Source organism: Trichoderma gamsii, assembly GCF_001481775.2.
Source record: "Trichoderma gamsii strain T6085 chromosome Unknown Scaffold_4.2, whole genome shotgun sequence".
NCBI classification, from domain to species: domain Eukaryota; kingdom Fungi; phylum Ascomycota; class Sordariomycetes; order Hypocreales; family Hypocreaceae; genus Trichoderma; species Trichoderma gamsii.
This window is the reverse complement of record NW_020171341.1, coordinates 1,024,221-1,050,607: the sequence shown is the minus strand read 5'-3', so window position 1 is coordinate 1,050,607 and position 26,387 is coordinate 1,024,221. Positions and strand designations below refer to the sequence as shown.

The 26,387-nt window shown below is 51.4% G+C and overlaps 4 protein-coding genes across 4 annotated transcripts; 3 read left to right on the top strand and 1 right to left on the bottom strand.

Moving 5' to 3' along the window:
• Positions 1–5,559: 5,559 nt before the first annotated feature.
• TGAM01_v201779 (hypothetical protein) lies at positions 5,560–7,492 on the bottom strand (the record flags this gene model as incomplete). Its single annotated transcript, XM_018805921.1, has 5 exons — positions 5,560–6,184; positions 6,250–6,826; positions 6,888–6,946; positions 7,008–7,317; positions 7,390–7,492. 5 exons carry the CDS (start codon positions 7,490–7,492, stop codon positions 5,560–5,562), a joined length of 1,674 nt encoding a protein of 557 aa, XP_018660875.1.
• A 1,160-nt stretch (positions 7,493–8,652) lies between these two features.
• TGAM01_v201778 (hypothetical protein) lies at positions 8,653–9,245 on the top strand (the record flags this gene model as incomplete). Its single annotated transcript, XM_024548841.1, has 2 exons — positions 8,653–9,088; positions 9,142–9,245. The coding sequence occupies 2 exons, from the start codon at positions 8,653–8,655 to the stop codon at positions 9,243–9,245; spliced, it is 540 nt and encodes a 179-aa protein (XP_024406452.1).
• Positions 9,246–23,474: 14,229 nt separating this feature from the next.
• On the top strand, positions 23,475–24,347 carry TGAM01_v201777 (hypothetical protein; the record flags this gene model as incomplete). Its single annotated transcript, XM_018805920.1, has 2 exons — positions 23,475–23,629; positions 23,840–24,347. 2 exons carry the CDS (start codon positions 23,475–23,477, stop codon positions 24,345–24,347), a joined length of 663 nt encoding a protein of 220 aa, XP_018660874.1.
• Positions 24,348–24,886: 539 nt separating this feature from the next.
• Positions 24,887–26,205, top strand: TGAM01_v201776 (ubiquitin-conjugating enzyme; the record flags this gene model as incomplete). The annotated part of the gene is made up of 4 exons (XM_018805919.1): positions 24,887–24,948; positions 25,062–25,156; positions 25,288–26,051; positions 26,125–26,205. The coding sequence occupies 4 exons, from the start codon at positions 24,887–24,889 to the stop codon at positions 26,203–26,205; spliced, it is 1,002 nt and encodes a 333-aa protein (XP_018660873.1).
• Positions 26,206–26,387: the final 182 nt, after the last annotated feature.

Here is a 26,387-nt window from a genome sequence, read left to right as displayed (position 1 = left end):
ATCCCTTGCCTCTTCTTCCCGTCTCTCTGGTGCTCTTACGCAGACAACCAAGTCAGGCGGGTGGTAATTGTGACAAGGGGAGCAGTTCTCGGCCTAGATGGGCAAATCGGACAGACACGTCGAAAGTCAGATCGCAGCTTATCCAGCGGGGGAGGTGGGACAGCGCGCATGCAGAACACAGAGACTCGATTCGATTCGACTCACCTCTGGCTTCGCCGTAATTTCTGTTGCACAACTCCCCGTCTATACGAAAGAGATCTTCTTTTCCCTTTTTCTTTTTACTCCGTACTCCCTTCTCTTCCTCTCTTTCTCTCTCTCCTTCCGTCGTATATTCTCTTTATGTAGGTATATTCAACAGCTGGCCAATCCTATGCTCGGCTTCCCTTGCTCCGCTATCCCATCGTCCAGATTCCAGCAAAGGCCGAAAATCGGCCACGTATCAAACTGGGCGGTTGTCGCGACCAAACTTCCTAGTGCTGCCGGATTTGACGGCACGTCGACAGAGCAGAAAGCGACGGGCGGCAGGCAATAAACATCAAATCAACCATCCATGAATCGAGGCGTTTCGGTCGCAGCGCATAACTGAGAAGACGTTGAGCGTGCAAGACCAGAGGGTGCGGAACAGACGCCCCAGGCACGTCGAGCTCAGAGGCTGGAAAGGCGGCTCGGGAAGCTTCCCCGGATGGGATAATATGCAGTTGAGGGATGCAAAGGTCGACAATGCAGGTCGAATCACACTCTTTTGCGCTCGCGATAGGACGGTCCGTACGGGATAGAACAAGGACAGGGAGAGATGCAGCCTCAGCGCCGTCGGATCGAGAAGGGGAAAAGAAGGCCAAAGACCAGGTATGTGATGTAGTTGCTTGGGAGAAAGGGAAAATACATGGTGGGTAGTTCGCAGTTCGCGATAAAGGCACCATTAGCGCCTTTCAGATAGCGAACCCCACGGCACCAGCGAGGCTCGGCGCAGCGTATACTTGCCAATGGCGGGGGGGCCACGCCGACCTCGCGTGTACCTGCTAGCAGAGCACCACCAGTTAGCGGCGGGCTTCAAGTGGCACTGACAACTTCAACGGCGATGCTGCTGCGTGTTTAGCGCCTTCTGCGCGCTGCTAGCACGAGTAAAGGTGCTAAGAGTGCCCGTATAGGGCAATGGATGGTGGTGCTAGCAGAGCACAGAGCAGTTGATAAGAGGACAGAGCAGCGCGATAGACATCGAGGCCCCTCCCAGGCTGAACCAGCCGCCTGGGGCAGGCCAAGTCCCCGCATTTAGACTGCCTCTCTCCTCTCGATTTCTCTATTTCTCTTACTTCAAGTGCTCTCTAGCGGCCAGCCACACAGCCATCACCTATGTGACTATCTATGTCTTCCAGTTCCCTCTAATTTAGCCGAGCAATAGCCTAGATCCCTTGTTTGTGGAATGACAAGCGCTCAAGAGCCTCGCTCGGATTTTGCTGCCAGACTCGAACTTTCATATGGAGGAACGTACATGCTGTTTCGTGCGGAGATAAGTTCAACTGAGAGCCTCGGTTAGAAGAAGAAAAAAACAACTTGGTAATATTATGGGTGCCTGCTAAGGTAAATAGAGATGCTAACTCGATAACCAGCGGCTCACGCAACGATACAAAGCGAGGATAAGCTACTAGTCTCCACAGGCGCCTTATTAGTCAGAGCACTACGTTTACTTGGTGCTGCCATTGTTACAGTACTAGGCAGATAAAAGGTAGTGCCGCTGATTTTGAGTGGATGAGCGTTCTCCTAAACTACCTGACAAAGAACCGTGCATATAATACACTGTTGTGCTGCCTTGTTGAAAGTTTCTCCTCCCCGTTCTCTATACTACATGTAAACTTCTCGGCCTGGTACTCCAGATACAGCTATACATACGCCTACAAAGAGAGCCTCGAATTGAATCCTTATCTACACCAAACAAAGCCGAGTGGATCACAGCATACAGCAACTTACACAGAGTTGATGTCATACTGCCTACTTCCATGCACGTTCCGCAATGTCCACGACCCTCAAAATCCTACTGCCGTCCCCGTTGCCCCGTACTGTAGCATTTCCGTCAAGCGCAGAGTACGTACCGTTAACACTCAGTTGTAAATATAGCAACCTGAATTGATCCAGGCCGCGCTACTGCCTGGTAGCTGGGACAGGGACTAGGTAGGGGAAAGGAAACCCTGTCCTTTTCTGACATCTGCACGCCGCGTATTCGTCCTCTGTGCTACCGTGCCGCTCCTTGCTGAGCATCATTGCCGTCAAGTCCCCTGGAACTGGGGGCCGAAGCTGGCACCAAGCACAGGCAACCGCGGCAACGATATATTTCTTCTGGTTAAATTCTCCCATGTCTCGTCTTTAAGCTGTCCGTCCGTCTGTCTGTCCGTCTGCATGGACTGCCGGGCGTGAATGCAGTTGACGCGGACCAACTTTCCACCCATCCCATGCTTGTTTGGAATGTCACAGCATAATCCTCCTTTTTTCTTCTATTCAAGATGCGTTTGCCTCCCTAGTGCCTACCATAAGCAGATATACATGTAATGTGCTCTTCACGACTAGCTCGCGTATTATACAAGGTAGGTACAGTTAGTAGTGGTGCACAGCCTGTACGAGGTGTAGTAAGTCCATGTAGGCAGGTACTTGGTCGGTACAACCCATGCCTCATAAGCCTCTTGGCTGTGTCTCTTATCAACTCCCGTCAAATCGACTTCTCCATCTGCAAAGCTGACAGTTCCCTTGTCTACCCACAACCCCACAGTTACCAATCGGAGATATTCTCCCCCCCAAAAAAAAAGGAAAAGAAATAAAAGGTAGAAGATGGAAAATTGAAAATTGAAAATTAAAGGAGAAGAAAACACCAATTTTATATTGATACGTGTACTTTCACGCACACATGCGCACACATAACTGCTCGAACCATCACAGCTAGAGCCACAGCATATAAAACATGGCATTTTGGGGAAGCAAGGTAGAGGCACAAGAGAAAAAGCCGACTAGTGTTGCGGATTTCCCCAAAATAACACCAAAGATGTGGAATCGTTTCCGCGCTTTAGGTTTATGCAGACTCCAGGGCTAACTTGGCCCGACTTGAATCTTACGTAGATATTAGTTGCCGTGCAACTTGGTGTTGTTGCCAGAGTAGCCGTAGTTTAGTTCTCCTTGCCCTGCTCTGCCCTCTCTGTCTCTGTCCCTGTCTCTCTCGAATTTGTATTTCAAACAGTTAGTGATAAGGTAAGTACTAGTGTGTAGAGCATGAGCAATGGCACTACACGTATCTACATGGATACAAACGCGTAAGTCGGATAGCCTAGCAGTAGTAGTTGTTCTCAATGCACACACCACCTCACTTCGTCTCTCTCCTCGTTAAAGCCCGTTTCATTTCGCGTCTACTCGCAATGCTTATGCAAGTGTGCCACGGTACTGCCACTCACACCTCCTACCTGTGAATACCTTTCGGTTCCATCCCTTTGCTTGTATGCCCAACTGCTGCCCCATCCGCATACAGACGCTAAAGTACGAACAATGCTACTAGTAGTAGCTACATATGTGGCTTTACCCTCTCTCTTTTAATTCACCAAGTCCGCAACTAATACCCACCCACCCACTTAGCAAACCTGGGGTAAATGGGCACACACACGAGCATACATGTATACACCTACCTCTACTTGTACCAGGTAGCACTACTTCTCCCGCACATTCTAGTAGCATTCCTATAGACCTCTCTCTGTCTGTGTCTTTTTTCTCATACTTCTTTCTCTTTCACTCCTCTTCTCCTTGGCCCCTCACCTTTCCCCCCCTTTTCTTCAACTTCACACCCCCTCCGCCTTCTTTTCCCCTTCCCTTCCTTCCGCTCGCCTCAGCCAACAGATCCCGTCCATCGTCTCTCACATCCTACCATAGACTACTCCGATACTATCCGCAGGCCTATTGATATATAGCCCGTCAAATACCGCTCACAGGGTACCAACACTGCCGAAATAGAAGTGACAATATGCTTCCCAAGAAGTATTAGTGGCAATAGGGGTGTTATGTTATCAACTCCATCCTTACCTAGGTTCTTAGATAATAGGACATTGTACCTAGGCAGTTAACATTGTTATCAAACACATACATGTTCTTACACACCCCAGTACAACTCACAAACACATAGAGTACCTAGCATCCTATGCCGTCCCGTACTGCCAACTAGGTACATGTATTCCACGCCTCACGTTAGCGCGCGCACATAGACGCACGCTCACACGCCTTCTTTCACACCATCGCCTTTCTGCATGGTGGCAGCCCAACCTACGACCCTATGCCGTCACCCAGCTTCTATACATGTAGTTCCAGCCATGCCTAGACGTCCCGATTGGCTCGCTGCTTGCTCAAACTATTTCCCCCGTCCGTGTGGCTTCCTTCTTCTCCACTACTCCTAGTCTCCTCACTCGTTCTCTCTCCTGGTCAAATCGTCCATCTCGCGTCTCACCTAGTCAGGCACCAGGATCAGGCATTCTCTGGAACTACTGCAGAACCCATGGGGCCGCCCAATACCGAAAGGCTCACCTTCACCGCAAAGACTGGATAGTCAGATTGCCACCTCGAAATTTTCTTGAATTCGTCAAGTATGTGGCTAAAAACCAATGTGTATCTAGTGTGCAAAATCCGTGCTACCTAGCCGGCAACCAATATTCCAAAAGAAAGTCCGTAGTTACCATCATTAAACACCTCTGGTCGAAAATATTCCATTGCCCCCTATCCTATCATGCCGCGCCCCATGCTGTCCTGTCTTACCCGTCGTGCCTCATCCCGGTCCATTCATCTCCAACCGACCAACCAGCCAACCGTATGGCCAGCTTTCAAAGCAAAGCCCAGTTCCAGTTTCCAAAGCCTGGTATTCCAAGTCCGATATCCCGTTCCAAATGCCTAGTGTCCAATATCCAGTATCCTAAAACCCTGTGTCATATTCCCGATATAACCATAAGCCAAACCCATGTCCTTGGTCTTCAGTTCCCACACCGGCCTGATCCGAGTCTCCCGATCCATCCATCCTCAGACAAGTGGCTGCCGCACAGCTGTGTCCTTGTCCGCCCCCAACAAAAAGTGAGAAATGGTGTAAAGAAGGATGAAAAAGTAAATCCCGGCTGTGGGAAAGTCCTCCTTTATAAACAAAAACAAAAAAGAAATAAAAAAAAAAACTTTGCTCCGTTCCTTGTGTATCCCAGAGCTCCGATATCCTTCTAATGTGTCCAAAATTGTGTGCTCAGATAATGCATACATCAAACCTCAAAACAATAAAATATAACTAAAACATATAAGATAAAACGAGGGAGGCGAATATGTTGAAAATGGAGACATAAAGCTCTCGGGGGCGTCGTTATATCCGATAAAACCATGGCTTGTCAACTCAAAACACGCTTGTTTTAGTTGCTTGCTGAAAACATAAAAAATTGATTCTCCCAATTCATGAAAATAAAATAGAAATGCGGATATCATCTCCAAGTTGTGAGGCCTTCTCGGAGAATGAGATCGTTGTCGAGAAGCCCCCCCTCCCAAAAAAAAAAATTGATCTGTGAAACTCTAAACGCTTTCTTCATCATCGTAATCGCGCATAGGAGGGGCTTGAGGGCTCTCAGTGATTTGAGAGCTGAGATAGGCGCCGGCAATGGTGACCAGGCCGCTGAACCACCAAGCGAGGCCAGAGTAACCGGATTGCAGGCCCATGGCGTAGAGAAAGCCAGAAAGAGTAGGGCCAAGAGCTCTGCACAAGCTTGCTGTAGACGCCGCGACGCCATTGATCGTCCCGAGAACCTGCTTAGATGGGGCCGAATTTGCCAGGAGAATCGCGTTGCTAGGGTACGCCATTGTCGAAAATGTGCACTTCCAGATGACCAAGAAATAAATTGCGGGCATTCTGAGACTCTCTGGGAGGAGTACCACATAAGGCGTGACAAAGTACAGCGCAAAGTAAGAGAAGGCAATGAGGCGGAAGAGACGAAGAGGTCCGAGTCGGCGGGTGATGGGCGTCACAATCAGATAATTGGACAGCAAGGAATAAAAGCCCTGAACGGAGATAATAACACCAATGGCTTTTGTGTCAAGACCGAATCCGTTTACGAATTTGAATGGAAGCTCGAGGACTGGCTCCTTGGGAGGAGCAGTGCTCAGAAAAACCGGGAAGAGCTGATCGTATGTGATGGTGTGGCTAGCAAACCAGATTAGCATTTTGGCATGGCATGGGCCTTGTTAGGTAGGACAGAATAAGCTTACAATGCAAGAATGCCGTATGAAATAATGTTCATCACGACTGGCTTGGTGAAAACATTGGTGGGCTGTTCAGGCTGCATCTCGGATGATTCGGTGGTGGAAATGGCCTGGCGCTCTGCGTTCTCCTGAGAAGAAACTCGGGGCGATGTCTCTCGGCTCCGGTAATCTGGCAGTCGCTCTCTGCCGCGAGAAGTCTCGGTCGCATCAGAGCCAGAAATGGTATCGTATCCGGCAAGCTTGTTGTTGCTGAGAAGGCTTTGCTTTTCATGCTTATCGGCTCGACCATAGTTGAGCTTGCCAAACAGTGAAGCAATTCGATCGCCGAGTTCGCGACCGCGATCCTTCTCACCCTTTTTGGCAAGATGAGTCTCGTCCAAAAACAGAATCCCCACAACAACACCAAAAAGAACCATTGCTGCGCTGAAGAGGTTAGGCAAGAGGTAGGGATAATGGTCCCAGATTGAGCCGCGGGGAAAGTAGTCGGGATAGCTGATACAGGGTCGAGCCAGAGCACCACCAATCATGGGGCCAATGATTGACCCGATGCACCAAACCATAGGCATGATAGTATAAGCGCGAGCTGTCGAGCATTTCTGTTAGCATGACTTCCATCAGCAACATACTGATGAGAATACACGTACGTTGATGCTCCTTAACTGTCACGAGCTCAGCCACGGTGGTTTGCAGCACGCCGATGTTTCTAAAAACAAGGTTAGGCATCGGACATATTACACAAAATACCATGAGAAAGAAGCTCATACCCGTTGAGAAGGCCACCCATTGCTCTCGCAAAGAGAGCAACGGGCAAGCTAGGAGCGAATCCAAAAATGAGTACGCTGATAGCAGTACCAATAAGACCACTGAGAAGAACAGGCTTTCGTCCAATCTTGTCGCTCAACTTTCCCCACATGACACCAGTTGCGAATTCGGCCAGAGTGAATGCGGAAGTAACCATGCCAGCGTAGACAGCGATTTTGTTCGGATCCGCGGTGATTCCAAAGTCTTCAATCATGTAGTAAATGTAAGGGAAGATGGACATGAACGCAATTGGTTCACACAATCTGCAGCAGGCTATAAAATCACAAGGATTAACCACGATGTGCTTTCAATACAAGATAGTACCCAAAGGCGGAATATACTTACCAAGCACAAACATCTGCTGAGCAGGGAATGGCGGCAGCTGCTCCTCGGGCCGAGTGGCAGAGCTACCACGCCGAGGGCGAGCCACGGAATTCGACCTCCGCATGTTGAAACGGTTTCTGCCTCGAGTGGCTTCAGGAAGCGGGATTGTTGCTTAGCCGGAATAAACGGGATAAGCTGGTAAAAGCTACCAGCCGAGCAACAAGGTTTACGAAGCTCGTATCTAGCGTGTATGGACGCACACACAAAGACTTGGTGGCGTTGGCGATGGTGATGGTGAGTTTTCGGCTTTGAGACACCGGGTGAAGCTGATTGATGTTGATGGGCGAGAGTTGATGTTTGTTGTTACAGGCCAGGACGTTGACTAGGTAGGTAGGTAGGTAGTAGGTATATGGACAGCGGCGACAAAATAGGGCTGCGGATATATACTGTATGGCAATGCCCTCCAATGCAGAACAGATGAAAGTAAATCAAAGATGAGAAGGTAGAATGGGTATCCAAGATGCAGACTTGTGAACAGAATCTGCGAGAGAAAGGAGGAGATGATGTCCGGTGAGGGCGGGAGATATATGTAGAAGGTAGTAGACGAAGTCTTCGAGCACCACCAGGAGACTCGGGAGGCTATCCCGGGGCTTATAAGCTCCAGAAGCATTGTGTCCCGCTAACGTCGAGCTCGAGCGGTGACATGCGCCGAGAACGATGAGCCACCTACAGTAAAACAGAGTTGGAAGACTAGCCCAGGCATTTCCGCCTTGTGCAGGCATTCAGGCCCCGGCAGCAATTTTTCGAGTGGGCTCGGGGTACCGCTTGTTGAGGCTGTCTCTCGAGTCCGAGTCAGCGGCGCGAAACTACAGGTACTAGAGGTACAAATCGAGTACCCCGATCTCAGCGCGTGCAGGGGGGGGCGTCTCTAAAAATGGCTCCTGCACGCTCCCAAGTGGGTGTGGCTTCCTTGACAGGCATACGCCTAGCAAGGCGAAAGCCAGGATGCCAGGATCTCTGTTTAAGACCCAACCAGCAGGGGGTTGCATAGTGGGGAGGAGGATGGCGATGATGATGCTGGAATCGAAAATCCCAGCATTACCAGGAGTGTCGTGTTGTGAGAGGGGTGGATTAAGAAAATTGCATCCTTCGGATATGGAGGAACAAGAGAGATTGTGCTGGAAAACGGCGAATTCGCACAAAATGGACAGAGAGAGGAGATAGAGAAAAGGCCGAGGGAGGCAGAGAGAGAGAAAGGAAGGGGGGAAAGGAAAGAAAAAATGAATGAAATCTCTTGCCAGACGCGGTTGGCGACAGCAGCTCATACGTTTTTTTTCTTTTTTTTTTCTTTTCTTTTTTCTTTTGGGCCTTGAGGCAGGCGCGGCGCACGCAGCTGGTTCGCCGTATTTGCACACCGTATTTTTCAGGCCACAACTTGCGAAGTCTCTCCAAAATGCAAACCGCAGGAGCAAGAATCAAAATCAAAATCAATCTACACTCTTAGGACTCAAATGCCATTGTGACGGCAATTCCTTCGCGGGTCTTCCCGACTCTGTTGCAATCCATCGCCAGCACCGATTGTTGCGAGAACTGATGAGATTGCGGTTGCTGGTCGATATTTTTTTGCAGTGCCTTATAACAGAGCCGTCTCCAGGCCCGGAGGGGTGTACGAGCAATAGGGGGTGGAGCAGCAGCAGGGTGAACAACAAAGTACAGTGCTGTAAGTGTAGTACAATTTTGCATCAGGTACAAGCACTGACCAGACAATTATAGCAGCGGCTAGCTGGTTGACCGTTCGCTCGTTAACTGACAGTAGCGGCTTGTCGTCTCCGCTACCGTTTTCTACTGATGCCGTCCGTACCTGTTCAAGGCAATAGTGGCGCTTTTCTTTAACCAACCGAGCCAACGATCGATCAAGAGCAGACATTTTCGAACGTTCCTTACACACGGTCAAGTGATTCGTGTGCGTCGTTGTCGGTCGACCAGGCCATCACTCTCTCGTGATAAGTCGACCGGATGCTTGCAGAGGTCGTACGGGCCGCTGTTGGTGGCCATTACTTGCTATATTAATATATTTTTATGACAAGCTCAGCAGACACGCCTCTCCTTCGTCCTCGTTATAGGCCATGGTCCGATGCGGGCCACCACAGCACCCGAGATCTCTTGTCCGGGAGTTGGCACAACACACGCTTAATGTGGCCCTGCATACGGTATACTCGAACATCGTCTGTGCTCTTCAATGGTCTACCAATGAACCAACTGAATCGTTTTCTTTTTCTTTTCACGCCGCGAGATTGCAGAATTCGTCAGTAGGCAGAGGCGAGAGACATGCAGAAACGTCTCTGCACCGCACCACTCATTATCATGTAGACCGCTACAGAAAGCGCCTCTTTGGCCTGCCGCATCGATTTACGAGTGCGTGCCAGCATCTGATGTACTAGCCTAGCAGGCATGTCTCTTGTAAGTACGAAGGAGACGCAAAGTTATGTATGTGCACCCTCGAGCTGCAAGCTAGTCCTAGCAGGACGACTGTTGCCGCCTAGAAGCATCCCGCGTTCCTCTTGCTCGGCTGCCGTGTCTACTGTACCAGCAGGCGGCTAAAGTTGGCTGACCGCCGTCGCACTCTTTTCTTCCATAGCCACAGGTAAACCTGCTTACTTGTAGGGAAGCAGCAAAGTGTGGTGCAGCTCCTGCTGTTCCCCTGGCGCCGTAAAATGCGCCATCGCGCTGTGATATCTCAGAAGCATATGGCCAACATGTCTTAGCCCTTATGGTAGGTGTCGCAGTTGCGTCGCCCGGCCACGCGAATGGCAGATGGGCGAGGGTACAAAGCCGTTGGCTCGGCCCGTTGGACGCCTTGCAATACTAAGAAATATATCTGTCCAACCTCACGGTAGAAACCGATCCTATTTCGAGCACTACTGTATACTAGCAGCTCGTGCCATCAACTACTAGCTAACCATGGCGACCGGTGTGGCGGCAGGCTGCATGTATGTAAGTCGGCCTTCTTACAAGTGGACATGCTACATGTACAAGGACCTAAGAAAGTGGGTGGACGTCTGGTGTGTGACGTACGAGCTCAGGTATGTGCTCCGTACCGGCGGTAAGGTGCTAATGCTAATTACCCACGCTTAACAGTTACTCTAATTAGCATTTCAGCCTCCGGTGGTGCTGTAGTACGATGTACGGAGGAGCATCGCAGCCTGGTCGAGACTCACCACCACCATCCACGGCCTGTGTGGGGCCGGTGAAGCTGTATGTCTCGTCACAATCCTGTCTCGCCAGCTATACAAGGTGCAGCGACCAAAGGGGAAAACTGAAATGGGGGGGAATTTTCAAAGAGCTGTAGACAACGCCCGGCACCGTGCTGAGATCCCTACGTCTGTTACGGAGTTTGTCATCTCTAAGAAAGGGCAACCAACGAATGTGCAGCCTGCAAGCTGTGTGCTCAGCGGGCTACTGCCGCGCCGGGGGGAGAGGAAATGCATTTCTGAATGGGGCCATCTATCACAGCCAGCCAAAGAGGGCATTGGGCCATTACATCTCACCAACCGGCCATGTCCCGTCTCTCATGCTGCACGGCGCCTCCTGGTCATCAGCAAGGCATATCGCGCGTATCTGTGAAAGGAAACCGACTTGAATGGTCAATGGACCGCAGCTTAGCTTGACGCGCCCGGCCGCAGACAGAACACATGATGCCATGGTGCGTATCAGTGCATACATATGCAAAGTAAAGATACAGGCTCCTGTCAAGCACTCTTCTCAGCCTTCCTTTCTCCCCTCCCTCTCAAGCGATCCTAGACCTCGTTTGGTCGTGTTTTGCCAGTGCAGGCATGAGCCGCCAGACGCCATTGGCCAGAAATGGAAGACATGGCACTTCAGCCCATATCTTCGATACGCAGCAAAATCATAATCTGACAACGCTGCTGCGACTTCAGGACATCGTAAGACCGGGCAGAGAAACGTCCAGGCAAACGTCGAGCAAACGCCCAACGGCAGAACGGCGTCAATATTCCCTCATTGTCTCCCGCGTACTTATTAATCATGTCGGGGGTGTCATCCTCATCCATTTCAAGGTTGCACAGTCTTGGACCTGCCACAGTAAAGTGCCCGAGGTCAGCTGACAGGCCTGCTGATCCAGCCAGCGGAATGCTACCAGCGGTACACAGAATGAAGGAAGCGCCATACCCAATGGTGTATGCCATCTCGCAGCGCGGCCCAATTGTACCTGCTCCTAGGAATCGTGTCTAGGGGAAATGGTTCCACGACATCTTTGCGAGAGAAAGTGGTTCGGCCACGCCGCTTTCCAAATTTGACTAGGGAGGGAACTGATGTCATTGTGGAAATTACTATGGCCGTGCGCAGCAAGCATTGTCGAACCGATGACACTGGTTCAAGGGAGAGAGAAGTGCGACAGGCTGCGTCAAGTCCGCCTGTATTTTCAGCTTTGTGCCTGTGTCCGTGCCCAACTTCCGCCCTGCACTCACCTCACAGCAGTCTTAATCTGCAATATGATGTAGGCGCAGATTTGAGACTGTCGCATAAGAGTGGTGCCATAGTGTCCAGCCCACCTACCAGGTCTCCAGGAGCCAGCTCTGCGGGCACTCGGGTTCGGGGTATGCAGCGCCTATTGTCCTTGGTAAAACCCCAGCGAGCAACAGACGGTGAAGAAAAGAAGGAGGAGGCAACGAGAGGCAGGAAAAAAAATTTTGAGATGGACAATGGCCAATATTCCGATATGCTAGGCATTGCGAAAAACGCGCAGGCCACGTGGTGAGATGGTTCCGACATGCGTGGGGATTACCTCTAAAAAAAAATCAGAGGTAACCCCAACTTTGTGTCAAAAGAGGGCCAGGTGGGAAATATGCTATTTGGAGCAGCTTTGCATTGCCCAACTACGCCCAAAAACTCAGATGAGGCCCATTGCCTCCACACCCCCCATTGTGATTGCCAAGACTGCCTGCGATGCCGTCTGAGTCTTTTCTCAACTAATATATGGTGATACACTACGACTTGAAACTACCAGTTTGTATGTACAGCCTATATTACTTATACGAGGGGCCGATGGCTCCGTCAGAGGGGTGCCTCATTAGCGCTACACTGCTGCGGTGACGGCACCCAGGAACTTTAATGCAGACGAAAGCAGCGAAGGAGCTTCTCTTAGAACGTTTGGCCATTCTATCCTGAAGAAATCCATTGCCTTGAGTGGTCGAGATGAGGCTGGAACGAAGAATCTGGGTAACAGACCTGAAGACTGCGTCCAATCAGCTAATACACATGCTGTACCCTCAAGCTCAAGCTCGCCGGCCAAATACCACAGCACTGGACGTGCGGCACGATTGCTCAATCCACCAGGGCTGTTAGGCAGCTTGGCCCATGTCCGGGGACACGATGCCGGTGAACACCACTAGCACTACTAGCATTTTTAGCGGTTGGAGCTAAAAGAAAAGAAACGGCGGTGATGTGTTTTGTGAGCCGTGGCATTTCGTCAGAGCTCGTGAGCAACTGCAGCGAGGGCCTGGCCAGCCGGCATGAATCATCGTCAAAGAACCAAGTCATGGCAAGCTAGCCTCCCAGTGACGAGCGGCTGCTTCGCAAAAGACATGTCGGATGCTGGTACATAGCAACACGATATACCACCTATCCGAATATCTAGCTGTGGCCAACGAGCGCCACAGCAAGGAAAGAAGGGTCTAACTGTCGGAGGGGTGTGTTCTTCCAACAGCGGTGCTGTACCTACCTACACGTACTTGTAGGTTAGAAGCGTTCCACCACCATCGTCCCAGCATCAACCACCCCTGGTTTCGATAGAGCTTTTGGTCCAACGCTCCGGACCCAAGGCCACCAGCGGCACAGCTGCCATAATACTAGCAGTACTAGCTGCCGACTCCACAGCAAGAGGCTCTAAAGCCGTGTACTTGTTATGTACTTTACCATTCTCCTGGGGCGGGCCTCCTCCACCGAACATACTCATACTGTCACCCAAGCTTCTCTCTTTTCTAGCGCCGCTAGGCTTTCGGAGCGCCAGCCCGGGACAGTGGGAGGCACAGACAAGGTTGGGCTTTGCTAGGCCTAGAAGATGGGGGCATGGTGAGCATCCGCCGTTATAGCCGCCAGTTCTATCGCCGTTCTTTGCGCGGCAACGCTTCCGCCAACGCGGTGAGATAAGAGAAGACAAGACTGTTTTAGCATGGGAATTTGTTTCAAGCGCAGTGCGCGCTGATCTAAATAGCCAGAAAATCCGCCACAGTGTTGACCGGCTGCACGGGGTGCATGCTGGTGATACCCTGTAAACTCCGTGTTGATGATAATTGGCTACGGTCAACAGTATTCCGCTTACTGTAGATTGCCCAATGTTACCCTAAGGCTACATGTGTTTTGTTCTGTCTCTTCACCGAGCAAAGCAAACAAGGAGCTGTTTAGAGGTGTCCATGGAGGATACGAGATACGGGCTTTGCTTATACATACTGGGCCGGTAGTACGCGGCGTCTATACGGAGCAGTGGAGATTCGTTCGTTGGTGGCGGGGAGATGAGGAGTAGGTCACCGATAAAGGCATTGCGTTGGACGGCGACTACCAGCATCAATCACCATGCTCATCGACCTCCCCAGCGTGGCCATGGCCTCCCACGAGAGAGTATACATAGTTTGCTGCGCTACACAAGCTTGGACCTTCAACATCAAAGGGGGCGCCCGGTGCCCAGATACGCGCCCCTTATTGCCCTGTTGGTGACCTGAGATACGGGGCAATGTTGGGTGGGAAAACCTCTACCTGTACAAAGTAGGTACTATATGACTGGTGCGCGTTAATACGGACGACAAGGCCGAGTAAGCCACTCACGGGGGTCTCCCCTACCAGCTTTACTCATACTTCATGTCGCCGCATGTATGACATGCAGAATTGGGGAAGTCCAGATTAACGTGCGTGGCATGACACCGCAACGTAATAAAAGATCAAAGAAAACAAAATGAAACTTTAATCAGCAGGAGCACCAAGAGATGGTGCAAATAGATTCGACGGCAATACACAAGTACGCGCATCACGATAATGCTTGCCGCGTGGGCCACGGGATCAATTTCTTGTCTCTCAGAGAACCCTTGCCACAGCTGACGGCGACTACGAACTTACACACTCGTACTAGCATGCTTGTTGAAGTGTCAGCACTGCTGCAATCACTCAAGCAAGAGACTATCGCCACGACGGCGCTTCTGTGTCACCTCAAGAGGCACTGCAATGCCCAGGATCCAAGTTCTTCCTGGTTACTAGTAGTACCAGGGAGTAGGTACGCCTGATATTGCTGCCGCCATTGGGTTGCTAACAGGCATGCAATAGAACCCTTTCTTCGCACCACCCCCTCTCCCCGTCTCCCCGTCTTTTTGACGTCTTTGCTTTTTCCAGATAGAGGGCTTAGGGCTCACCGCCAGATGGGTTTGCCTTTTGACACTTACTCCCCGTCGTGATCCTCATCGACTGATTTAGCAGATCCCATCTCTGGGCCCTGACTATCCCAGCCTAACGAGCTCCCGCCAGATTTTCTTCGTGTCCAGCTAAGCACAGTGTCGTCATGACCAACAGCTAGCGCAGGGACCGCACCCAATGATTCAACGCACATCAGTGTTGCCAAGGGTATCGCAATTCGGGGAGCCCTTCCGTTATGCCGGCACACTGTTTACACGTCCGGTTGAGCCAGTCCGCCTCCGCCGGCGCTGTTGAACGACGACGGCCTTCGGAAAGGAGCTTCTACAGAAGGGGCGGTAGAAACTTTGAAAAGAAATATGCCATCACTTAGCCGTAGCGCCGCATGGTGCCCCTCCCGCGGAAGTTGGCAAAGGCTTGGTGGGTTCGAGGCTGACGCTTCTGATTGGCAAGAGGGAAAAAAGGGGAACTGCCTAGACGGATCCATCGACCTGGCGACCGGATTCTTTTCATCTTTTGCCTAGCATGTCACTTGAATTCCATCCGTTTCAGAATCGCTTGCCTAGCAGTAAACCGGCTGCCGGGTCGCGGTCCCCCCCTTAGGGCTACTCCTGTTTGTCAGAGCTTCTCCAGTCCTTCTAAAGGCCGGCGCGGCCTTGTTGCCACGCTACCCCCAAGGCAAATTTGTTCATTGAAAATTTTTTATCGCACATACCTACTCATACATACTTGTACATGCGCTCGTACCCATGCGGCGCGCTATCCAGTCCCAGATTGATTACCAGCATCCTGGCATCCAGTCCAAGGGACAATGTGCAATGCCGAGCGTCCAACCGGTAAAGGGGGGGTGCAGCGGTAAAGGAGACGAGCCTTTCTCTCGCTGCCTCTCCCTCAGCTTCCGACTGTAGGGAGCAACAGAGCCCATGCACGCATAAGGTACTCCGCACCGAGACGAGAAATTGCTATGCTGCGTGGGCGGATGTCCGGGTGCCAGAGGGTAGGCACCAATGTGCGCGTGCGGCTGAGTGACGCTTCACCTGCTTGTGGTCCTTTTTTGCTTGGGTCGCATCATGCGAAATCCATCTCCTGCTTGTATCAGGCGCATGGACCTGTCTGGCTTCAAACATACGATTTGCGTTAGCCCACACCGAGAAAGACCCGCTCCATGAGATGGATAGGTACTCCGAGCTTATTAGTCTGCTAAGCTTCAAACTTGCCCCTTCGCCACCTTGGAAGCAAATGAAGCGGCGTGGGGTCTTTTTCCTTCCCTTTCTTTTCTTTTTCTTCTCGAAACCTTCGAAGAGTGGGCGCACTTGACTGGAACTGGATCTAGGGCGCAAACTACGGCGCTCTGTTTGGGCTGAAAAAGCTGCTAGCAAGACGCGAAGGCGCTCCAGTCGGTGAACCCACCCCCGGGGAACTAGACCGTTGGGCTCCGGGCGAATGAGATGCTGTCAAGGCAATTGCCTTTATTGGCGCTAGGCGTCGGCCGATACGGCTGCGATTCCAACCCGCCATGTATGTGTGTGGCTTGATCGCCGAATCTGAAGGGTCTGGTATTTTCAAAGATCACTGGCTTGTAGCGTGCTTGACGCTTGATGCGAGAGAGGAGAGTGTGTCACATGGCCCTTCTTGTGCTACTAGGAGATGCAAGTTGCATGAGCATGCCAATGGTGGAGCGGCATTTGTTCATTTATTGACTAGCTGCATGGCCACCAATCGCCAAGCCTAGGTATATTCTGCTGCTATGGGGAAGGGAAGCAGTGTGCTGGCATGGATGTTGGGCATATGTGCATGCGTTATGTTGCACAGTAGTATTTCCTTGTCAGAATTGTCCGGATAAGATGCCTTTTTTTTTCTGATATATGTCGACAAACCTATATCAGAAACTCATACGCTCTATGAATGTGTCGGCATCGGTGGGATAAGCCGAGCGCCAATTCGCGAGGACGAAGGTGATGATTAACTCCGAGAATTATTGACGAGTCGCATCCGATCCGATATTTCTAATCATCTAACCAAAGTATTAGCCTTACAGTCAATCAGAGCCTCGGGTTTAACGCTTGTTGCGGTAGCAGTGGCAGTACTAGCAGTATCAACAGCAACTGCTGCATTTTGCGGACCTCAGGTCTGATGGCTCCGATCTCTGCATACAAGTACTTACGCCGGTGTGGCTGTGGGGTGTGGATATACAAAATGAGGTTTCCCGCAATCATACTGGCGGTCTGAAGTTAAGTTCAATTTGCGAAATACGTACGCCAATGCATGCGGTGGGCTGATAATCGGTATGCTGCTACATATCTGCGTTATTGCGGCGGTAGGTCTAGGCTAGACGCAGCAGCATTGCAAAGCTGCCTTACCAAGGCGAATAATGCTGCCTAAATGCGCAAAGAGACAAGATGCAGTCGAGCGCTTCGCAGCTGAACGAGTAGCACAGCAAAAAGGGTTCTATTTGTGCTCAACCATATAACACACACGAGATACCGGTGCTATCAGCAATAGTGTGTTACTAGCGGTATACACTGAAGCAATTATTTATCCGGGGATTGTGTTTCTAATCCTTGAGGCTTGGAGATCCACAACTGGCTGGCTATACAGCGAGCGACTTACTCATCTCGCTGTTGCTGAGGCCCTTGTACCAATCAATCTGCCTGTTCCCAAAAAGCCGCGAAGGATTTTGCCTAGACATCGGCCACCAACAGGAACGGAACTCTGTGGCTGTATTGTACTTCGTAAAAGTGCTTGGCCGCCTGCAGGCCCTCGACCATTTTCAGAAACGCTCGGTTGTTGAGGGATCGACCGCCAATGCACTCTGCTTGTATGACTGGTCGCGGGCGTATAAACGCAAAGAGGGGCCCATGTCGACGGAGAAGGCCAGGGGTAAGCAATTATAGACAAAGGTTGGCGAACGTGGGTTATGATCCTGACCCTTGCAACCTTGTCCCATTCCGGAGTCACTTACTTGTAAACCTCCTCGCCTCGTGATCACAAGCGGTCACAAGGCTTGTCGGCTCTCCCTATATGGCTTTTTTTGGTCCCCCTCCCCTTGAACACGGAAACCTGCTTGAAATGTGCATTATGAGGAGAATCTACTATCGGCTGAGAACAAGGCACGATGATGCTCGCTTGTGAGCTCGCAGGATTTGCAAACAGGCGTGGAGTTGCTCGCATCGGTATCACATCCCAATTTAGAATCTTTGAATCTGCTGTTTAGATGAAAATGGGCTGATATGCGAACGAGGCGAATGTTCCGTATCCGCGATCTCCAACTAAGAGCTCAATTGATCTCCGAACTGATCCAGCAGGACGGCGACGGCTACGATATAGGTACTCGTACAGGTACGAGTATTATGGATGTACTACTTCCTCCACCATACGCGCCGTAGGCGTTCATGGTATCAACATCTAGTACCAGGAAGTAGGTACTCTGTACTGCTCCATAGTCAGGCCTGCACCAACCTTGCACAAGCTTGGTCCCCATGTATGTTCTGGGTATATGAACGCATGGAGAGCAGCGTGGAGATTCCAGTACTACCACCACTACTACCACCAGATAACCTACCTTCTAGGTGGGCAATGTACATCTGCGGTAGCACTCGGTACGATGCTTGTTGGTTCTAAAGCATGCTCAAAACCCCTGGGATCTGTGACGAGGATGGTGGCTTCCGGGGGCGCTGTTCATGTACAAGCATTGAAAACAAACGCCTGCTCCGTATTACGGTGTCGTCCGCAGAGACGGCTCCGTATTATCAATGAAGCATTTTGTAAGCACGTATTCGAGCGAATCATCAAGAGACGGGTGGCCAGCAGCAGCATGGACCGTCGTCAGCCGGGCTTAATTTTGGTTCAAGTTACGCTCCAGGTAGTATCGGCATATTAATAGTGAGACGAGCCTCGCGAGCCTGATCTATCATTTTACGCAAAAAAAGTCGACAACTGACGGCTGCAACAATACAAATCATGAACAGAAGAGGCGTATGCTTTGACACGGAGCAAGCAACACCCAATTGAGTTTGGAATATATGAGCCTTGGCAATATATGCGAGTTCAGCTCTGCTTGGGGGTATGTATTATTCAAGGTCAGCTGGCTGGTGGTGCCAATGCGATACGACGGCGAGAGGTGTATTGATGTTTGTTCTGATTCTGGCTCTGCTGTTCTTACACTTACCAACGCAATCACCAAGCATAATTATCTTGGGTGGGCTAGCCATGCGGACTTTTTCTTGGGGGGGGGGTTTTATACTCTTCTTTACCTTGTCTCTCCGAGCAGAAAATAATGGCTATTTGCTGTTAGTCTCCGAGCCGTCGAATACACCAAAACGGTTTATCGGTGGCTTTCAAACTCACCGTTTCCGTGTCCCCTGCATTATCCTGGATACTCTGGATGTATATCCGGATTGGGTGTGCATCTGTTGGCTCGTGCCCGCAATATCGCTACTCAGCCCTCAGGATATGCACAAAAGAGTAGCGATTCAGAGGACATGGGAACTGCGGGCTTGACGACACGCCAGAAATGGCCTGCGAACCCTCCAAGTCACCCAATGATGGGCTGCATGGGAAGCATGCATCGGAGCTTCTGCATCCATCCGTTCGCAGCTCGAGTGCCTCGCTAAGCTGACCACTTACTCACCAGTGAGGGAGCCAAAGTAATGCCCGTTTGCAGGACCGTCTCCTCTTTGGCCCCTCTTGCATGAGGAAGAGGGGGGCGCTGCAGCAGTTCTTTGCCATGAGTACGGTGATGATCGACCTCATGCGTCGCCAGGCTGTGCTGAGGCCTGCAGGATGCCCAAGACGGAGCAAAAGCTCAATCACACTGCTTCGCTTGGTGGTTTTGGCACGCCGGAACGTAGGATCCTTGGATCCCTATCCCTACGGGGAACTCCCTATCCGATGCGATTCGCTGTGGGATTGCTTAGGCCTTGTGCCTAGTATATCCCTGTTCAGCTGGCAACAGTCAATAGTTGGGGCAGACTACCACGATTCACCCGTCCATTATTTGTACATGTTTGTACAAGCTAGCTCTATCGGTGTGCTGCCCATGCAGCCAAGCACTGATACAAGCAGAGTACTTTGGGAACGGATGGGATGAGTCAGAGGAGCTCGATGCAGGCCAAGCCTGTGGCTGATGCTGTATATAGCCCTCTTGTCAGCTGCTCATGTCAAGACGAGATGCCCCATAAACACCGCCGGAAAAGGTTCCAAGTTGGCTTGCTTGCATGACGTGACGGGCGCCATGCCTAACCCCCAGACAAAGCTGCGACAAGAACGCACGCGGCCTTGGCTTTGATGGATCGATAAAGAGCTGCAATGAGGGACTGTACGGGGACCCTGGGTAAGATCCCCACTTTCTACTTTGGATCTTCTGCCTTGTCTCTCTGCCATTCCTTTTTTTTGGTGAGGAGGCTGTGGTCGAGCATTCCTTTACACATCATGTAAGTACCTATTTTGTATGCGAGCTTGCTGCAGGTGTAAGACGCTAGGCCTGCCTGTGTCACACGACGTGATGCTGTTGGGAAGCTGCTTGTATACTGTAGCAAGCTGTGCTCTGAGGTATTTTGAAGCCCCTCTCCAGGGACAAAGAGTCGAATGCCCAGGTACCTGCCTCTGCGCATTCCCCGAGCCTGATTGCAAGGCGTACAAGGCATTCACTGAGCTCGGCCGATATAAAACGGTGGCGCCCGGGTAATGAACGGTATAGGCGACTTGTAATATTAGACATGAGTCGTGGCCGCGCAGGGGAGGGGTATCCTTCGTTTTCTTTTTCTTTTTCTCTTCTTTATCTCTTTATCTTGACCTTTTATTTTATTTTATTTTCTAGTTTTTACTTTTTTTGGCTCAGCTTTGGTCTGGCACCGCCTCCAATCCCGACAGCGTGGTAGGACATCGACTGGTAGGATCGGGCCGTGGATTATAGCGCTGGAGCCAGGATCAAGATTGCTCTGAACAGCCACGCAACCGCGGTGAAGTAGTACCCTTCCAGCTACTAGTGCGATGCCCGTCGAGGATGTGCGGAGCTCCTGGTGGTTGGAAGGCGGGTCGTGCGCGCGTGTTTGTTCCACGGCTGGAGAAACGAGTAATCAGGGCTGACTCCAGGACAAGACAGGACAGGCTACCACCCGTATACATGGAAAGCCTACACCCCCCCCCTTGCTCCCGGCCTGGTGTGATAACGGCAGTGATAACCATCAGCTGGAGAGCTCGTGTCCAGGGACCCCCTTTGTGTGCTGCGTGTAGAGAGAGCTCCGACGGCAGAGTCGCACTCGCGCTCAATAGTCCCGGGCGTGTAACACGACTAAACGGCACGCTCAAGCCAGCATCACATCCGCACGGGTGCGAGGTACCTTGTAAGCGCCTCTCTTTCTGGCAGCCTTGCACTTCTTCTCCACGCAATTGGCTAGCAGCTTCCCCATGATATGGCGAGCATGGACCCAATCAGACCGCTTGGTGGTGCTGCCATGTGAGATTTTGGACGCGAGACTTGGGGTCTGCTAGGGCCCGCCTTTCTGGCTATCTGAAGATGTGGTATGGGCGGCTGGATATCCGCGGCGCCGGCGTGACGTAGGCGGCGTCACCCGACCAAGATCTCATTGTTTCATGGCTCCAGGACCGCGCAAAGGATGGAACCGTTACTCTGGGCAGGGGCCCTTTTCTGCGGCTGGTGCTGCGGCTGGGCTTGCTTTGTTTGCTGGGCTGGGCTAGGCTGATGATTCGTGATTTGAGGAGCTGCCGGAAGGGGGGTCCACTAATCTAGGCGGCCCGGCCGGGGGGATCCACGGGAGCCCTGATCAAGTTCGTCGATCAAGCCGGGAAGGGGACTCTGAGCGCAAGCGGCCGCTGGGACGATTGAAAGCTAGAAAGCTTAGGACGCTGAGGACAAGAGGCGGCTCGAGGCCAAGCCTTGGGGCCTCTGCTGTACCTTTTGAAACCTGTCTCTCCTCTCTATGGATCAGGCTGTCAGATCAGGTCAGATTTGGCCTCGTCTTGTCTCATTTCATGCGCTGGCATGGGGGCCGAATTAAGCAGCAGCAAGCCGTCTGCGATATCATGCTATCACAACTAGCGGTGGTTCATCTTATAAGTGTTGGTCAGCAAAGTAGTCAGTACTGCTAGTAGTAGCATGATACCTATCACCGTTTCGCTGCCTACCTATTTACTCGCAATTTCTCTGGAATACCACACGCATGAGTGTAGCGAGCACTACGTAAACGCACAGATTGTGGCTTGATGCGCGGGAGATCTAGGCCCGACTATGCAAGAGGGAGTTTGCTTAGCGCCACGTCCAAACTAAGAGTCTCAAGTAGATGCAGGTAGGTAATGTAGTAGCCGCCAAGACATCCCTGGATTGGAATATTCAAAGGGGCTAGCGAGCGTAGCTGGAGCTGGAACTGGAGTTGGAGGTGGCCGAGAACGGTCGAGAGCGGCTGGATTTCTGTTGGCGAGTGGTTGTACAGCAGCAATGACAAAATGTAATGATGTAACGGATGGGAAAATGAAAAAGAGAGGAAAGAGAGAAATAGAGCGTGTTGGTATTTAGACTGTAGGTTATGCTCTACCCGGTAACTACTGTTATAGTTGTGTGTTTCATGAATCATTGCAAAGTGCATTTACCTTCAATATACAAAATTGATAAAGAAGACGAGTGTTGTTGATATAATTATTGAATACAATAATTTAAATAGACACCTCATTCATACTATGTGAGTTGCACAACTTGAATTGAGTTGGCGGGTAACAGCAATTGTCTGAATACGTCATAAGTGAATTGGACCACTATCTACCTACTATACCTATATTAAACTCTCCTGAGTACTTACATCTGCTAATGATGCATCCTGCGCCGACTTCGCAGAATTCCTCGCAAGATCCCCCATCTCAAAACGCCACAAATTTCATCGGCAACACACTATTGAAACGCAAACAAACTTGAAGGCTGAACGAAGCCAAGAAACGTGGGATGTTTGTTTGCCTTGCGCCGATGCCTTGGAATCGCACGGACGCCACGCTATGCTATAGTGGGGCGAGGACCGCCGGCGGCCATTTTTGTCGGCTCGTCCGTTGCCGCATCCACACTCGACCTGCAACCTGCAATTCGCAGCAAAACTCCATCGACTCACGCTCCCCAGCACAGGCTCAACAAAAAAGACAACTGTCGCAGAGATCCCTGGAAAAAAAGGCATCTCGGATAGCCATCCCCGGATAAGCTTAGCAACAGCAATCGGACTCGGGCGCGCACCGGCGATTCGCAGCGAACCAGATCAGCGCCGCCATCGCAGCTTCGGCCAGACCCCGATCTAGCCCTGCCAGCAACGAGTGGCGTCGCAGGAAGAGCAAACAGACTTGCAGCCCCAGGCCAGGCCAGACCAGGCGCGCACCGGTCCATTCGGTTCGGTCAGTGATACCTTGCAAGGCTTCGATGCTTCGCTGGGCCAGTAGACGGCGACAGAGCCCTCGCCATCGGCCGCGACGAACGCACACGCCCCCTCCTTTTCTCCCCCATTGACTCTTCCCTTAATTTCCTTTCCCTGCTTTTGGTTTCCCATCCCATCCCGCCCCCGACTCTGGCTCATACGATATTCATGCAGGCTCGAAAAAAGAAAAAAGAAAAAACACTTCCCCGATAACGCTGTCCGGCCAGGAGCCGCGAGACCCGCTTCAGCCCTGACCGGAAGGGGCCAAAACAAGACGTCATAATGGCGGGCAAGAAGGCTCAGGACAACAGCAAGAAGGCTGCCGGCAACGCGCGGAAGGCGGAGAGCGCGGCCAAGAAGAACGCTGTCGCTGACGCCCAGCGGGAGCAAGCCGAGGACGATAAGTGGCAGAAGGGGTCCAAGGATACCTCGAAAAAGTACGTCCGTTCGTGTGTGTGTGTGCGTGGCGTGGCGGCGTATTTTGCTACATGCAGTTGCCTCGTCTCGCCCTCGCCTCACACAGCTACATAGCTACATGTCAAGATTGTCGCCCCCTTTTTCTTCGGGCGTTCACCACACGGTCCACTCTGCGCACCGCTGCGGGAAATTTGATGCTTCCTTTTGACTAACATTGGTTCTTTCTCTAGGGAGGCAGAAGCCGCCAAGAAGGCCGAGGCCGCAAAGAAGAAAGCTGAAAAGGACGCTTTGGCTAAGGAAGAGGAGGCTAGCCTGAATGCTCGCGCTGAGCCCAAGAAATCTAAGACGGCAGTCAAAAAATCTCGGGGGCTGGACCTATCTCAGCTGGATGACGATGGCAAACTCGGTGCCCTTAGCGCCTCCGGTATAGACAACGCCCTGGATGCCCTTTCTTTGACGGCCGGCGGAGACGATTCCAAGGTTGACCAGCACCCGGAGAGGCGATTCGCTGCCGCGTACCACCGATACGAAGAGCGGAGGCTTGACGAGATGAAGGCGGATGGGAGCGGCACGGGTCTCAGACTGGAGCAGCGCAAGCAGAGAATCAGAAAGGAGTTTGACAAGAGCCCCGAGAACCCTTTCAACCAGGTCAATGCCTCGTACAATGCCTCGAGGGACGACATCAAGCAGATCAAGGCCCAGGAGTCGAGCAAGATTGAGAAGAGACTGGGGCACTAGATATGATTGCAAAACATTTCCAACTATGTACTTGAATCGCCCTTGGAAAGCTAAAGATGAATGGCTTTCCCCCTCGTTGGATATACCTTGATAGATTAGGTTTGGCAAAAAGTTGATCGGTTTAGGGGCATTTTTGTCTAACAAACCGGAATGGAAAGACAAAAGCAATTACGTCTCTTCTCTACGAACGAACATTTTCTTTGTCTGAGTTTTGTGTTTACCCCTTATTCTTACAGTTCATCATATTGTTGTTCTTGGGAACTCAAGAATGTTGCCTGTTGCGTTGCCGCCCAGCCCCGCGATGCGAATCTTCAACAATCAGTGACGTCTGTGAGCCCCGCGGCGGGTTTCCAAATATTTTACCACTTTATCCGGCAGAATGCCTCACCGCCTCTTCTCACCGCCTACGCAACCCGGCTACCCGGGACGTCGTCCCAACTCCTACGCTAGAACGTGTCGCGAATGTCATCTAGTGAAGCATGCACACCTCCTGATTGCATCCATGCGGTAGTAATTCAGGATTTCACTTGTTGGCCAACATGACTTCTCTCGCCTTGGGGCATCTGCCCTCGCTGTGGCGGCAGCACTTGCTGTCGGAATTGTAAGTGCTGTCGCATCGTACATGACGGGGCAATTGATCTGGAAGACCACCGACAGTCTGGCATGTAAACAGTCGCTTTTTGACGTCAGCTAATCGCTACCCCTTAATCGCAGCGCCGGATTGAAGCAAGCCTGCCCTGAAGGCGTGTTTGTCAGTCTGACTCCTGGAGAGCCGTCACTGTGGTCAGCAGTGCTTTTCGTCCGCCATGGTAAGCATTGGTGACATTGCTGTACTCCATCTTGAAGTTGATCTTTGCCCGTTTGGAGACACTCCTTCGTCTACTTGTACCATTCCTCCTGTGATGCTTATCTTTGGCTAATTCCGCTTCTTGCGACAAAGGCCCCTATGCTCCGGCTGTTCTTCGATTCCAAATTATGTTCCCCGACGCATACCCTCGAGCTCCACCTCTGGTCACCTTCTCAACGGACATCTTCCACCCTCTCATCACTCCCTTGACGACGCACATGTACGCTGCAAGCGTGGAAAGCGATAAGAGCACTACAGAGAGACCAAAGCTGCCCCCTGGCGGCTTTAGCCTGGAGCATGGCTTTCCAGAGTGGTTTGGCGGCCCTCAACGATCAGAGGCTGGGAGTCGAAGGAGTAAGTCGCCTTCAGCAGTGTCAACAAAATCGTCAAAGCGCAAAAGTATGAAGCCGCCGCCGGTTCCCGAAAAGGACAACTTGCCGCGGTATATGCAAACAGATCGAAGGACGATATCGACCTACTCCCTATTAAAGTACATTCGAAGCACGTTTGATAAAGCAGAAGTTCTCGATGCGGTGCCTCTTTCTGCTGCTGGGAACCCAGGAGCTTGGCATGCGTGGCGTACGCATAGGCGTAAGCAAGAGAAGGTTGATGAGAAGAAGACTTATAGACTGAGTCGACTCAGCATCTTGAGCGGTGATACAACTAGAGACTTTGGTAGCGAGCGAGGAGATGGTGCGGCCGAGTCTGATGCCAAGAGCATAACGTCGTCTCAGGCCACGAGGGAGCCTGGGGAATGGAATTGGGACGGTGTTTGGGAGGACAGAGTGAAGAAGGGAGTAGCGTCTACTTTGACCGAGTCGGTACTGTATGGCGCCTCGGGAATATCCGACGATATGGTATGTTGTACAACGCTCTTCCACCCCCGCTTAGCCCGTCAAATGAATAGTATTAACCCAAGATCACTTTCAGATCCATTTCCTAGCACTCGAAGAAGGAACTATTGAGGCTGTCAAGGGCAATCTGCGCCGGACTCTGGATGCCTCAGCATGAGCCTCTCGATTCTACTGGTCCCTCGGCGTCTCGTCTTCAAATGAGCAACGCCCCCCCTTTTCCGCAATTCCAAATGTCATGTTTTTAGAATGAGCCTTAATTGCTTCTCGTATTATAGCGTCTTTACCTGGTTTTAGAAACAGGCTGGTCCTACCTAGTCAATATCAAGAGATTATGTCTAT